At 48.0% G+C, this 15,984-nt stretch overlaps 1 protein-coding gene across 1 annotated transcript; it reads left to right on the top strand.

The window, feature by feature from the left end:
* The first annotated feature begins 3,906 nt into the window (after positions 1 to 3,906).
* LOC113406992 (speriolin-like protein) lies at positions 3,907 to 13,786 on the top strand. Its single transcript, XM_026654012.1, has 5 exons — positions 3,907 to 4,102; positions 7,148 to 7,492; positions 8,522 to 8,860; positions 11,272 to 11,417; positions 13,460 to 13,786. The coding sequence occupies exons 1-5, from the start codon at positions 3,907 to 3,909 to the stop codon at positions 13,784 to 13,786; spliced, it is 1,353 nt and encodes a 450-aa protein (XP_026509797.1).
* The last annotated feature ends 2,198 nt before the right edge of the window (positions 13,787 to 15,984 follow it).

Here is a 15,984-nt window from a genome sequence, read left to right as displayed (position 1 = left end):
GAGCCACTATGCATGGCAGGATTAGAGCTGGGTGAATAGCTCATTTTTGTTCAGTGGCAGTTCCAAACCATCAGGAAAAAATATTTGGCTAAAGTCAAACCAGATCTGTTTTGTGTGTGCACATGAATTTAAAAATTCCGTGTTGGGTCTGTTCCAGAGCAGGGATTCAAAGGTGGGTATCCCACACCAGGAGTCCGTGCCCTAGCCATTTAATGTGGCTAAAGGTGACTGGGTGGGGTGGTAGGAGCACCACAACTACATCTTCCTCCTCCATTTTCTGCATGGCCGAATCTGTTCTAACTAATGTCAGGTTGACCGAAGCTATATTTTTCATTGAATAAATTATTCATCCGAAAAACTTCAGCCAGCTCTAGGCACAACCTCCTTCAACTTATCTGCAAAGCTCTTGGTCAGTCTACATTCAAAACCCTACTTCTGCTGCGCTGCTTACAGGGAATTGAGTTGACCCGAATGCAAATTGTAAATCATTTTGCAAATTGTCATTCTCTTCTTTCCTTTCCCTTAGCCTCTGTGTATGTGTCTGTGAGCCCCTAAAGTTGGGACTGTCCTTCAGTGTTTGGGAAGTGCTGTGCACATAACCTGCACTACCATGATTAGTAACAACGATGATTGCCTCACAAAACATAAGGGTAGAGCTGGCATTTTGGCAGGAAAATGAAGTTTTCTTTGTGTCCACCCAGTGATAGATGCCAAAATGGCAGCTTCTCTCTCCTTATATCTTCCCAAACTTACTGTTTTGTCCCCAGACTCAGGATGACCTCATGCTAGTCTTCCCTTCCTGTGGACTGTCCATCCCTCTGATTATTCATGTGTTAGTGAGGTTTCCATTGTTTTGGTCACACCTTATTTAATTTCATTGGAGACAGGAAAATAGCTTTCTTCACTCCTGTCTACGCTAAAACCTTTTTCTTCTTGTTTGGTCACAAACTTTAAAGCCCATCAGTGATTATTCATAATTCCTCATGTAGTGTTAATACATACATTTTACAATTATATTAGTCACCAGTGTGACATTACTTTTCATAAAAGACCTTACTTGATACTGCATATAGTTGATTCAATTACTTAGCCTCTTGCAGGGGTCTGAACCTCAAATTATATCTCCCCCCCTCCCCCCACTTACTAGGTTGAGTACAAGTACACATTCTCACATTCTTTCTTTAGGGCAGGCTGGGCTTATGCATTGCTTGACCAAGACATTTTAAGAACATGATTCTAGCACATATCCATAACTCTTTATATGTACCCTATACATATATTACACAAGAATATTAAAGATCGGGGAGTTATGTTTTCCAATAATATATTACATGCCACCTGTCGGTATATATCATGACAACAGTGTGTTATTTCTGGTGTTATTTCTGCCAAGATTTGCTGGCACAAAGTAGTAAACCACCAGTGGGCCTCTGTGTCACACTGGTACCTATGTTTGTCAAGGGTCTATCATTAAGCTTTCTCCCTGCCAAAGAAAAGGGGTACAGTGAGTTCTCGTGTAATCACGTGTTTCTAGGAGCATAGGCTTTAAGAAGGACATCAGATGTTGTTGTGAGAAAAACTGAGAGTTGGCAAAGGAGAGGATTAAACACCTATTTGAACCTGCTTGTAGCGGAAGAAAATCTCATTCACCAAAGAGACCCACTCTTGCATATGGAATTGGCAGGAACCCCCACCGGCCCCCAGCTCATAGCTCTGAGCCATTAGTCCCAGCAGGGTGCACGTTACCTTGACCCTACTGAAGTAGCTAGGCTTTCTGAATGCCTTTGGCAAAGGAACTCTTTGGGATTGGGGATGATTCTTCAGCTTCACGTCTCCCTGGCTTCGTGAGGCTTTGTCCTCCCTCCAGAGTCTCGGACGGGTGCTTTGGTGTCTCAGTCTCAGGTATTTTTTCCATTAATAAAAAACCAACCTACCTACTTCCATCAAAGATCCTGCTTCTACCAGAGTTCAGCACTTCCAGCATCAGTGTGTGTGGAGACCACGCATCCTTTAAATGCACTATACCCAGTTCTGTTTTATGCACTGTCAGTAAATACATAACTAACACTTTGCTGTTTGTTTTGGCCAGGATATAACCCAGCAGTGTGTGATTGACTGTGTCCGTGACTGAGAAGTGCACTCGCTTTCATATCCATTATGCCTACCGCTTGTGTGAGGCGCCCATGTCCTCTTTTGATGCCAAGATCAATTTTGAGAACATGACTAAATGCCTGCAGATCCTGAAGAAGAGGTACTGGGACCTGATTAACCAGGATATTTATTGCAATAACAAAGCAGAATTCAGAGGCTACAGTGTCCTGCTCCGTCTCAACAAGAGGGATATTCTCAGGTGAATCTTTAGTTCATTGTATCTGATCTGTTCCTTCAAGAAAAGTTAATTCTGTTTTGTTCATAGCACATAGATTAAGAGTGTCTCGCTGTGGTATTGTCTGCAACGATGTACAATAGTTGACGTTCGTAAGGATAGGCAGCAGGTTATTAGTACTTGCAATTACAAGTTTTGGACTTGGGCCGTCGGACACAGCTGCCAGACAAGTACGCTGAAAATTTGTGGGGGGGGAAGAAGAGACTAAGGCCTCAGCACTTCAGCCAGCTTCAGGATGTACGTTGAGATCCCGATCCCAAGACTGAGAACCAAAGTGCAGAACATCAACTACAGTAATTCATCATTAAGGCTACGTTTTAGTCACGGGTATTTCTAGTAAAAGTCATGGACAGGTCACGGGCAGTAAACAAACATTGATGGCCCGTGACCTGTCTATGACTTTTACTATATACCCCTAACTAAAACTTGGGCAGGGGGCCGCTGGTGCTCTGTGAGGGGGAATGGTCGAGGGCACCATGGGTGCTGGGGGAGATGGCCCGGGACTCCCACTGGTGCTGGGGGAGGAAGGGTTGGCGGGGCTGACAGGGACTGAGGACACAAGGAGCATCTGCCCCTCCCCCAATCAGGTGTGGGCTCTGTGTGAGCAATGCTGCCATTCTGCTTTCTAGAAATGGGGAGGGTGCTGGGGTTTAGCAGTGTCATAGGGGAGCAGTCTCCGCCCTGGCTATGCCACCATCTGTGCTGGAGGGGTGCTGGAAAATTAGGTACACTTCTACCCCGATATAACGCTGTCCTCGGGAGCCAAAAAATCTTACCGCGTTATAGGTGAAACCGCGTTATATCGAACTTGCTTTGATCCACCGGAGTGCGCAGCCCCGCCCCCCCAGAGCACTGCTTTACCGCGTTATATCCGAATTCATGTTATATCAAGTCGCGTTATATCGGGGTTGAGGTGTATGTGAACATCCCTTGAGTGTCTGCCCCCTTCTATTCATAACCCTCAAACCCTGTCAATCCAGTCCTGTCCCTTCCCTTCCATTCCTCTGTCGGCTCTTCTGTGCCCAGGGGAAGAGGTGTAGTCATTGGGGTATCACCAACAGCAGCACAGCACACCCTAGGGGTCTGAGACCAGACAAACAGGTTCCTCTACCATTTCCATGTACCAAGAGCATGTGTTCCACTCATCTATGCCCTAGAAAAGCGAGTGGACTGGTCATCTCTGAGTAGGAGCCCAGGCCTCACTTTGTGTGCATGTCTTTTTGAACCAAGACTTGCAGACAACCTGTGGGTGAAGAGCTCAACTGGAGCACACAGCATTGTGAGTTATCTGTCATGTGCTCAGCCCCCTCCAGTGCGATGAGCTCCGTGGGACGTCCTGCACCAAGAAATTATCTTCAGGGCTAAAATCCCAGCTGTTCCTTTAAGAGCAAGTGATATCACAATGGTGAGGGAACATTCTAAGGTTTCCTGTGGGCCTTTCCGAGCCCTGGGACAGGTGACTCTTGCCCTGTTGAGGCTGTCTGCTACAACTGACTCCACCAAGGACAAGGAGGATGACAATGACAGAGGATAACGAGTGGATGAAGACAATTCAGAATGAAAATGCATACCTGAAAAATCAGGTTAGGTTGCTCCGGGAGAACTATGAATTACGTTCGTTACTGTGTCAGCACTATGAAAACAGCAATGAAGGGCGAATTGTCCCTTCCCACCCTGCTCCCGTGTATCCGAATACCTGCTCCCCAGGACAAGGAGGTAAGGAGAACCTGGACGATCTGTCTTGTTTGTTCTCTTGAGTAATGGCCCTCTAATGCACTAGGTGAGAGCCTTGGCTGAGCTCCCCCTAGTGGACAGTCCCCAGGCTGCTATGTTTGTATCCACCCACTCGATCTCCTGTGCACTGGGTCTGGGTAGAGTCCCCTCATTGTCGCAAGCTCTGGGCTTTTAGGCTCATGCACCCAGCGTGCATATCCTCTGTCTAGCCCCTTCCTGAGATATGGGATTCTGCAGTGCCACTACCTAGGCCCTGAAACCAGTGCCAGCTCTCCCATACCTCCCCGGTCACTACTTCACGCTCCCCAGAGTTCCACCAAAGCCGTGGACCCTCTGTGCTACTGTTTCACCCTTTGGGGATGATGTGACAATTAAAGCAAGGGACACACAGGCTTTGCTAAAACGCTTCTCTTTCCACCAGCCCAGTCTTGTCCTGTGGCTCTCGCCTCTACTTTGCAAGAGAAAACTCCCTTCTAACAGCAGATTCTAATGCCTTCGTCGCTTCCTGTTCTTCCCTTGAGGTTTTTTCCATTCCTTGATCTTCAGTGTGCTGCGACAGATCAGTCATCAGCAAGTCAGTAGCCTTTGGATAGTCGTCTCCATTGTCCTGCTTGGGCAAGGTTATTCAGTTGTTGATGGTCCTCAATACCTGTCCCATTCAGGTACCAGACCCTCTCGCCTTAACACAAGTGGGATGATGGAAGAACATCTCTAAGGATGTAAATAAACAGAGAACTCGTTAAATCAATCTGGAATTCATAAGGTCACATGGACAGATGGAGTCCCAAACTGTCACACAGTAATTCTCTGGCTGCAAGCAAGCTGTGTGCGCTCTCACCCAGACATGCGATATGAGTCCTTCACTCCATCTGACCCTCTCCTCTATCAGAAACTGGGTCTTTGTTCTTGCTAAGAGAGAGACACTACGACGATGAGCATGATATATGACCCTATGCAGATAATCTACATGAACAATGCACCCAACATCTTCCTTCTAGAGGTCTGTGGGTCTTACCAGCAGGTTATGGCACCTCCAGAACATCATTGAGCAAAACTGGGAGGGATTTAGAAGACCTGGGATTCCAGAATCCTTTCTGGAATGGGTCTGTTATCATGGAGATGGCCAGCCTTGTCTGAGGAGGTCTCAGTTTATTTTGCAGACAAGACTGCCCAGATTCACTGAGCTGTCCACCAAGCAATCTGCTCTACTGACTGCAATATCACACGTTCTAGGGGTAGGGTAGGGAAAATGTCACCCCCTGACAGATACAGTGTGAGGTTTCAAAGATCCCTTATCCCCCAATCAGATTCCTAATGTGATTTCCTTCAGCAATGCCCAACCCCCTCCCCCCCCCAAATCTCTCGCAGGTGTTCGTTACTCCAAGGTGACCTGCAGGAACGACAAAGATAGCGAGGGCTTGTTAGAAGACATAAAGCCAGATGTTCATCTGGTGCAAACCAGCATGGTTCCATTGAAGTCATGGAGCAACATTGGCTTACATCAGCTGAGTGAAGATCTGGCCCAGAATAGTGTTGATAGACAATGGTCCTCCTATCATCCAGGCAGATTATTGACAGGGTGCTCTGTTGTGTCTGTCGTTCCCAGGACCGCCTTAAATCAAGGCATCTGGGAGACTGACGACTAGGGTGGGGAACTCTGAGCATTACTGCCAGTGGCTGCTCTGTACGAGTATAAGCTTAGTGCTCATTGGATTACCATAGTCCAGTCCCTGCATGCTCTGGGCAAAACCTGGGCATCCCTTCCTTGTTCTGAAATCCTCCTTAGGAATCTGGAAGAGATGCCCCCAGCCTGTTACATTCCTCCCTTCTTCCAGTGCTGAGAACTGGCTGCTGTTTGTGAGGTGTGGGCAGTGCAATAGATCTGTGGTTGTGGGGGCTCCTGGGCTCATTCTCAGGGACAAGGCATCTCCACCCAGCTGTAGCACTGAAGCCAGAGGCCCCGTTAGGGAGGGTGTTTTCATCATCACTTCCCCGGGGGGAATTGGGCTGAGCCCCAGAGATGGGTGTAACAAGGCAGTTGTTGTGCTTGCCCTGATACGTGCCATTGCAAGTGATGGGCTGATGTGGCTCGGGGAATGCCCAGCTTTGTCTGTGGTCCCACATCCCAGAGACATATTGCCAATGTTCAGAACCGGCATTTCTGATTCCCCCCCCTCCCCCCCCCGCTCTGAACAGCAAAGCCCTTTCCTCTGCGTGTTGCTGCTGCAACATTGGTCCACGTGGACCCAGTGCAGCGTGTTCCGTCTAAGGCACCGCCCCGGGACAGAAGGGCACAGGGACCCAGGAAACAAGTTTCGCAACGCATGCCCATCCCTTAGCCACGTGGTGTAAGGTGGACACCTTCTTGTCAGCCTGTGTAACACATCCTTAGGCAGGAAGGGCAGGCCTTGAAGAGAGAGAATACAGGAATTATCCCAAACAAGCACTCAGTCCTGGGGATGGCTCTGTATGGGGGTGGGGAGTTCTGTTCCCCACTCTCCTTTTTCCATGGACTGTTAGTAACAACTCACTAGCGAGGATTCCGGGCCACACGCCCGTCAGAGAAATAACCTGATCTGACCTGTTAATTTATTTTCTCTGATAACGGCCCCGCCAGTAAAAAGATTCCATCCTGGTGCGACAGGGTCGCCCTCCCTGTCTTCTCAGATGACCCCCACCTCCCTCAATCTTCTCTAACGTGACACCAGTCAATTGTTGTTTGCTTTTCCCCTCTCTCTCCAGGAGAGGGCGTTGCACTGTAGCTGTAACGTGCGACTGTCTTTTCACACTCACTGGAGCTCTAGCTTTGGAAGGGTCTATCTACCCGGGGACACGACTGAAGGGGCACCAATAAGGTTCACTGGCAATGTGTCTGAAAACACTGCCCTGCTTCCAAGCTCTGGCAGGCACATGGCACCTCCCATGGGGGATTCAGAGTCATTCTAGTGCCAGAGAGCAAGAGATCAGCCGTCAGAGTAAAAGCCTTCGTTTGAATGGTAACACCGTATGCTCTGTTCTCTGTTGTAGCCCCGCCTCACGGAAGGGATATCAAGCCACCGGAGAGCCCAAGTCACCTACACCCTTCGCTGCTGCAGGAGTTCAGTTATTCCCCTCTCCACATTGCAAATGAGGAAGCAACTCTGTCCAGCCCCAAAGCCCAGGCAGAGGCTACATTTAAGGGGATTCCCAATAATCCCACTTTGTTTCAGCCTACACCCAGGGAGAGGAAACCAATCCTGCTTTCCAGCACTTCCTGGACCACCAGGGTGGAGAAACAGCTTCCAGAATCCATAGACCTCTCGAGGTTGAAGAAAGTCTGCTTCACAGACGTCACTTCACCTGGAGGAGATAAGGCTCGTTTATATGGGATGGGTAAGAACTGACCCCTCTATTGTAGCTCAAGATTTCAGGGAGCTCTCAACATCCAAGTGACTACAGTAAGCGATTCGAGTGGTGTCTGTGCTTCTCATGATCAGGTCATGAGGGCAGGGGCATCAGTGCTAGACCGAGGGACCATGTCCTCTAGAAGCCGTGGCGAGCCCTGAATCCGTGTTACATGGCATTTAGGTTTATGTCTCATATGGGTTTTTTTCCAGCTGATATGGCTAGTCCCTTTCCTCTTGTTCTGGGATGAACAAGTTGCTTGTGGCGGATGCAGGACATAAATCTGGACTGCGGCACAGTGTGTCCCCTGACTTCCAGGAAAACTTGAAAGGAGTCAAAGTGAGGCGATCCCCTTGCCTGACCCTGTGGCCACACGCATACAGTGGCAGAAATGTTAGTGCCAGGAACCTCCCAAACCAGCTGGCTCTTGGCCCCAGGCTGATTTCCCACCAGCCCCACCCCAGAGAGGGATGCACCCAAAAGGACCACAGGGAAAGACGAGATGGAGAAGGGGTCAGGGCTTACCCTGCTCTCACCAAACCCTGCACTCTCCAATTACTCTGCTCAATACATCCCCACCAAACTTCCCAAATACACTTGTCCTTGGCTATGGGACATTCTATGAGAGCAGTGACTAGAAAAAGCCATGGAGTTTCCCACATGCCACTGACAACTCTGCCAGTGCCCCTCAACTCTGACCTTCTCACCACCTGTTCTTCCAGCCAAAGCTCTCTTTGAACAAAGAAAACCCTCCTGAGTTGGGTCCAGTTACGTTTGTGTGAAGAGAGCTGGGCAAGAGGGTGTGTTTCCAGTTTTGAATGTTGTCTGATAACCTCTAGAATCAACACTGAGATCCCCAAAATGAGAAGCATTAAGCAGGCACTTGGATTGACATTCATAAACCCCTAGACAGATAATCAGAGCGAGGCCCTCTAGATTTCTAGGGTCCTCTTCACTGGAAATCTATATGAAGCCATGGCTAACTCTGATCCTATACCCCCTTTTGCTTTGTTGTAGCTCAGCAGCAGCATGGAAGTGTCCTCAATGCACCAGACCTTCTGAGTCAGCCCCAGCCATCGTCCCTGGGAGAATTTGTTTCCTCAAATCCCCTCAGCATTTCAAACAAGGAAGGGACCCAAGCACAGCTTGTGTTCCCAGGATACTTCAAAACATCTGAGCCATTTTCCCCAGGATTTCCCCCAAGGAAGCCAGTCCCCCTTATAAACAGCGCACGGGACATAGTGGGCGAGAAAATGTCCCTGGACTTGGAAGAGATGCACAGGAAAAAGAGAGTCTGGTTCTCAGAGAGTCCAGGAGGAGATGAGCCGCGGAAGCCCCATACCTATTATTTAAACGGTAATGATGTGATTTCACCCTGGCCTTGCTGCTAATAACAGTAGCTAAGGATGGGCTTAACTGACTCTAATCATAAGCTATCTCTGCAAGCATGGGGGAGTGGGGGCTTTTTGATGCCCTAGAGCTTGGCCACACTAGGATAAAGGGCATCTTTTAAAACCTGATCACCAACATTTTGCATCTAAGGAAAGGAAGGAATGATGAGAGCAGCAGAATAAGGACAATTGATTTTTAAAAAGCAGACTTTAACAAACGCAGAGAACTGCTCGGTAAGGTCCCATGGGAAGAAAATCTAAGGGAAAAAGTTTAGAAGAGCTGGCAGTTTCTCAAGGAGACAATATTAAAGGCACAACTGCAAACTATCCTGATGCAAAGGAAAGATAGGAAGAATAGTAAGAGTATAACGGGTCAAAAAAGAACTGGATAAGTTCATGGAGGATAGGTCCATCAATGGCTATTAGCCAGGATGGGCAGGAATACAAAACCATGCTCTGAAGTGTCCTTAGCCTTTGTTGCCAGAAGCTGGGAATGGGTGTTGGGGGATGAATCAAGGGATGATTACATGTTCCATTCATTCCCTCTGAAGGACTTGGCATTGGCCGCTGTCGGAAGACAGGATACTGGGCTAAATGGACCATTGAGCTGACCCAGTATGGCCGTTCTTATGTTCTTAAGAGTCCAATATGGCTCCATCAGGAGCTCTTTAATGACCTAAAAATCAAAAAAGAATCCTACAAAAAGTGGAAACATGGACAGATTACTAAGGAGAAGTACAAAAGAATAGCACAAACATGTAGGGACAAAGCCAGAAAGACTAAGGCTCAAAATGAATTACACCTAGCAAGGGACATAAAAGGCAATAAGAAGAGGTTCTTTAAATACATTAGGAGCAAAAGCAGGATGAAGGAAAGTGTGGGTTCCCTACTTACTGGGGAAGGTGAACTAATAGCTAATGACATCAAGAAAGCTGAGGGGTTTAATGCCTAATTTTGCTTCAATAGTCACTAAAAAAAGGTTTAATGGTGACCATATACTCAACACAATTAATATTAACACCAAGGGGGAAGGAACACAGGCCAAAATAGGGAAATAACAAGTTATAGAATATAAATGAGGTCTATCCAAGTCAGCGGGGCCTGATAAAGTTCATCCTAGGGTACTTAAAGAACTAGCTGAAGCAACCTGGGAGCCTTTAGCAATTAGCTGTGATAATTCATGGAGGGTGGGTGAGATTGCAAGGACTGGAGAAGGACAAGCACAGTTCTAATCTTTAACAAGAGGAACAAAGGGGACCTGGGATATTATAGTCCAGTCAGCCTAACTTCGATATCTGGAAAGATACTGGAACAAATTACTGAAAAAATCAATTTGTAAGCACCTGGAGGGTAATAGGGTTCTAGGGACTACCTAACATGGATTTGTGAAGAACAGATTATGTCAAAACAACCTAATTTCCTTCTTTGAGAGGCTTACTGACCTAGAGGATAAGGGAGGAAGCAGTAGACTTGATATACATTGATTTTAGTCAGGCTTTTGACACAGTCCCCCATGACATTTTCATAATCAAACTAGGAAAATATCTAGATGTACTTCTTCCTGCCTCAGTGCAGGGGGCTGGGCTGGATGGCTTCTTGTGGTCCCTTCCAGCCCTACATTTCTATGATTCTATGTTTTAATTAACATGTTTCAAAGCCCTAGTGTACACAGGGCAAGCATGTATTTTAATGTGTGTTCATAAGGGCAAGGTGAACCTGGGGTCCCCCAATATGATTTTCAAATGCCTCTATGCTACAGAGCCTTTGTCAGCCTGGCTTTATCACTACAGCCCCCTAATGCAGACACCGCTCATGCTGACACAAGGAGTTTTCTGCTGGCATGGTAACATCATCTCCCCATGCGACGTTGCCTATGCTCACAGAAGCACTCTTCTGTCGACATAGCTGCGTCTACACTGGCAGTTCTGTTGCTGGGGGGCATGTTTTTTTCCCACCCCTGACTGACATAGTGATGCCAGCAAAACTTTGTAGTGCAGACCTGACCCTAGTGTGGCTAAGCCCATCTGGAAGGGCAATGGGGCTTTTATGGCTGAGAAAAGCCCTGAATGTGATCTGCTTTTCTCCTTGTACATGTATTTATTTCCAAAGTCCATTTCCACGTGTATTTACATAACCAATCCATTTAAGGAGGCAGATGTTATCCAGTTCGTGCATCGCACTGGGAAGTCAGTGCTGTGTTTGGTTGTATATGTGCGCATCTATGTATATTAACTTGTGTGATTATATATTCTCTCTCCTGCCATGTGGCTCGAACCAAGCAGTAAAACTTTAACCTGAATCTAAGCATGGTGAAAACATTTGGCCTTCCTGCCTTAAGTTACTATGTAACTAACAACAAGCTTGTCCTTCATATAGAGCTTGAGCTGAACAGCAAGAAAAATGGCCGCATAGTGGGTGAAATTGCCTTCCAGCTAGACAGGCGCATCCTTGCGTATGTGTTTCCTGGAGTAACGAGACTTTACGGCTACACAGTGTCCAACATTCCTGAGAAAATCAAACAGGTAAATCCTTCCTTGAATCTGCTGAGGGAGAGGATGGTGCATAGAGCTGGTTGGAAATTTTCCAATGGGACAGTCACCATTTGCTGAAAGCAAAATGTTTCATGGAAACGTGTCGTTTTTGGTGAAAATTCATTTAGAAAGAAAAATAGAAATCAGCACATCAATCGGGTTGAAACGGACCATTTCAGAACAAAACCTTTTTGGGTTTTTTTTCCATTTTGAAACAAATTTTCATTTCAATTTTTTAAATTTTATATTCTGTTGCATAATATATAGTGTTTTAAAAGTCAGAATCAGAACAAAGCATTTTGATTTTAACAAAATGAAAGATTTCAGTGGCACCAAAATGAAATTTTTAAAAAATAATGTTTTGCAGGACACTTTGAATTTTGGTTTTTTTTTTCATTCCACTTCAGAACACGAGACATTTTGAAATCACAAAATTCCCTGCTAAGTGAAAAATCCTGTTCCCACCAATTCTAGGGGTGTGTGTGTGTGTGTGTGTGTGTGTGTGTGTGTGTGTGTGTGTGTGGCTTCCAAAGGGCTTTTTGCAGTGTCTCAGGCTTTGGTGCATTTTGGTCTTAATCTCTCAGAAATCAGTGAGAGTTAGGCACCTAAATACCTTTTGAGGATCATCCGGGCCTCTATGTCTCAGTTTCCCGTCTGTGAAATTGGGGATAATAATCATTCCCTTGCTCACAGGAGAGTTGTGAGCTAGACTAATTAATGTTTATGAAGCACTGCACTCATAATACTCTGAATGCTACAGTTATGCTTATTGATACATAAATTAATCGCTAGTCTCAGAAACTCCAGCTGCTTGAAAGGCCTGGAGCGCCACATATGCTTAAAGCTTGGTAATAAGAAAAATAAGTGTTTTTGTGCAGTGAAAAGTCTATTTGGCTTTTGTGCAGAGAGAGCCATGGCAATGTGAAACAGGGTGTGTCTACACTGCATTGTAAATCTAGGTCTGTGGGACCTGGGGTTGCAGATTCAGTGTTTCCAACCACGCTTGAGCATCCACACTGCATCATAAACCTGGGTTTACGATTGCTGGTGCTGGGTCTCGCAGCTCTGCTAACGTGTCCATGCTGAACTACGCAGATCTTCTGACTCGGGTCTGCAGGTTGAGCCGTGTCCACACTGCAAAGTGAGAGGGCTTGGATCTAAGTCACAGCGGGACTTGGGCTCTGACCCTTCCCCCTCTCCCTACAGCTGGGTCCTAGGACCCAGGTCCTGAGTGCTTGCTTGCCCAAGTCAGACTGATTTGTATGTGGACGGGAAGGGGGCTTGGGCTCAAACCCGAGTCAGAGTCAGGGCTCAGTGGGCAGTGCAGACATACCCTATGTGACCCTGCATGGAAACCTGGGCATGTGACCTGTGAGCCTCACGAATCAATGTTGTGTGCATGGAGGGAACACAGGAGGCTGAGGACATTGTAGTCTGCCGTGGAAGTGGCTGTCAGTCAGGGAGAAACATTGACTGTTAAAGTTGGTAACTGAATGAGGGGAGAGGCACCAACTCCCTCCCAGCTGGCAGGTCTGCCCTCTTCCCTGGGACATTCAGCCACACAAGGGAGGCCACCTGGGTAGCCGAGGGGCGGGGCTGGGGCTTGTGTTGTGCAGTAACAAGCATGGTGGGAGCTAAAAGAACTCCCATGTTCCGGGGGGTGTTGGTTCTCCATCCAGTCGCTCGGTCGCTGTGCGTAGAAAACCAAGGGTTCATGGGGGTGGCCAATGTGCAGCTCTCCAGCCAGGTGAGGCTTGCAGAGTCTGGGACCCCACTCAACTTCAGCTATCGCTGCATCTAGCCAGGTGCAGCTTAATTCCTCCCTGGCCGGCCCTGCCGTGGCCCTTCCGCAGCGGTACGGGGACTTTGTTCTCCAGCGTGCCAGTTTCCAGCACTGTCATCACTGAGCTGCAAACAGATCGGGAGGCTTTGGATGCAGCCAGAAAGTGGTGGCTTTAGGAACCCCCGGGGCCTGCCCATGAGTATCCATGAAAGGAGCTAACAGCTTCTCCCTGGTTTTTTAAACCTCCTAGGCCTCCATGAAGTGCCTGGATGGCTCTATGGATGAGAAAAAGCACCGAGGTATGATGCAGCGGTACCTGTCCCTCGCCGCACGCCTCGAGAAGATGGGCTACAACCGGGATGTGCACCCGGTGTTCAGCGAGTTCCTGATCAACACCTACGGCATCCTGAAACAGCGGCCAGACCTGCACTCCAGCCCTCTCCACAGCAGCCCAGCCGATCTGCGCAAGATCGTGATTGACATCGTCCCATCCAAGTTCCTCGGCGACACTTTGCTGCTGCTGAACTGTTTGTGTGAACTCTCCAAGGAAGACAGTAAACCTCTCTTTGCTTGGTAGTGGACAGTGCTCGCCGTACCCCTCCCCCCCCCGGGCAAAACGATCCTCCCATAGAGATGAACTCAAAGCATGAGTTTTAAATACAGACATGGATTTTTTTTATCTATGTCATGAGGCTCAGTCCGAGCAGTTAGCTCCAGCAGGAATACTGTGTGTGTTTGTTTTTAATGTGATAGGTTTCTAGATTTTCCCATCCTCTTTTCTATTATCCTATCCTAGCCTCTGTTCCGCTTCCAACAGGAAAAGCCAGGGCAGTCACTTCCCCGCACCCATCACACGCTCCACCCCCTGAAATGGCGGGATCAACGTTGCACTCAAAGCTGGAAAAGCTTCCACCTGCAGGCACTGCAGTACCCCTGCTGTGGCCAGCTCTAAAGTCAGTAGGAGGTGCTGTGACAGACACTGGGGAAGGGGATGAAATACATCCTGCTTGTACGTACTCACCTTTCTGACGGTAACGAATAGTAAGAGCCAAACGGGCTGGTGCCCCAGCCATGCCTCTCCTGCTGCTGAACAGCTTTTCATGCCCTCTTGATGTTTACAGAACAAAACACAATCCCAAATGAGAGACGCACCAGGGTTACACAGCTGCCTTTAACTCCATTGACTTTAGAGCTGCCCCCTTTTCCAGCTAGGGCTGGGGAAGCTCATCTCCTTGTGTATCCTATGGGCCAGGAACCTGGCTGAGGCAGACCATTAACCTGAGTTTATGGCTGCTCTGCGTTGGAGGCCTGGTGCATTGGGGCCCTGCATCACTGTTCACCTGGAAAGCTGCAAGCCTGTTGAAGTTTTAACTGGCATTGGGTAACAATGATTACTGGGTTTGCTTTTGCATAACAAGTGCCTTCAGACCTGATCCATTCTTAGGAGAGTAGCCCTTGCTTCTCTGAGTAATCCCATTGGTCCGAAGAAGGATTTTACCCACGTGAGTAAGAGTTGCAGGACCGGGTTCTTTATTTGTGAGGTTTCTAGCTACTGCAGGAGGATCCAACATGAACCTGGGTCAGGAATCCTCTAGTTCCTCTGAAGAGAGGAAAGACACCAGGGCTGTGACACTGGGATCTGAGGATGGGGGTGCTGGGAGAGGAAGTCACAGGGCCTCAACAGTAATCCAAAGTACTCTCTCGCTCAGTAAGAAAATCAGTCTGGTCCGAAAGCTGAGCAGTGGTATAACGAATGCAGCCCTTGTCTGGAATCCCTTCGCTCTTTTCCGATACACCGCATAGCGCTAGAGATGGGCCATGTCTCTGCAGTTACAACCAGGCTGTATGTTGATCTAGAGGAGCAGTCCTCAACTCCTGCTCGGCAGACAAGTCTCTCGTATCTGCCCATTGGTTGCCTGAAAATTAGCCATACAACAGAATCTTTGAAACACGCTGGTCACTGCAAAATTATTAAAGAATCTGCAAGTTAACTGGCCTGGTTTTCTTCAATGGGAATGGAAGGAAAGGTGGTGAAATATTGAAACAGCCCCTACGTGGGACAGGTGCCTGAACCTTTATTCTGTCACCCCGAAATGCAAGGCTTGCTCGCGCCACTGCTCCTCAGTAGCACCACAGCCCTAGCTGTTACTGTGTGCTGTGCCGCCTCTGCGGAGGAAGCTCGCCACCTTGTGGTGCAGATGTTCCGCAGAGCATTTGTGTGTCTGCTGCAGAGGAAGCTCGCAATACCACAGCCCTGGCACTCCCATAGGGCCCCGGAAGGCTTGTGCCACTGCTGCCGAGGAAGTTCACGGCACTACAGCCCCAGTGCTCCTAGACAGCTACTGAGCACTTGTACAACTGCTGCCTAGGAAACTCCCAGTGCTACAGTTCCTGTGCAAGCCCTGCGGATGTGCATAGGATGGTCAGCTAAGGGTAGCTTTTTCTGTGCAAGGCTAAAAACATCACACAAATGCCTCACGTTTTTCCTTCCCTTAGCTAGTTCTTGTCAGAGGCTAGAGCATAATGCAGTACTGTGTCCTCTGCAGCCTGAAGTTCGGAAATACCATTTCTCAGGCGATATAAAGGAGGGGTGCAGAGCTGGTGTTGGGATTGCTTCCTTCGTCCGGGTAGGGACAAGACAGGTGTCTTTTTGTCTGCATGCACAAAGGGATATGCACCTAGGCCCTGATTCACAAAGGTACTTAGGCACCTAAATACCTTTTTGAATCTGGGCCTGTGACGGGGTGTATCAGCCCCGCACTGGTGACACAGGGG

This window comes from Terrapene carolina, unplaced genomic scaffold (genome assembly GCF_002925995.2).
Source record: "Terrapene carolina triunguis isolate 2854851 unplaced genomic scaffold, T_m_triunguis-2.0 Scaffold176, whole genome shotgun sequence".
In the NCBI taxonomy this organism is placed as follows: Eukaryota; Metazoa; Chordata; order Testudines; family Emydidae; genus Terrapene; species Terrapene triunguis.
Note: the sequence above shows the minus strand (reverse complement) of the source record. Positions and strands in the feature narration are given on the sequence as shown.

What these genes read in the sequence shown, in the direction of transcription:
- LOC113406992 (XM_026654012.1), top strand. Translation starts at nt 3,907, where the DNA reads ATGACAGAGGATAACGAGTGGATGAAGACAATTCAGAATGAAAATGCA. An exon ending in GGCTCGTTTATATGGGATGG is followed by an intron (nt 7,493 to 8,521) that starts GTAAGAACTGAC and finishes GCTTTGTTGTAG; the next exon opens with CTCAGCAGCAGCATGGAAGT. An exon ending in CCATACCTATTATTTAAACG is followed by an intron (nt 8,861 to 11,271) that starts GTAATGATGTGA and finishes TCCTTCATATAG; the next exon opens with AGCTTGAGCTGAACAGCAAG.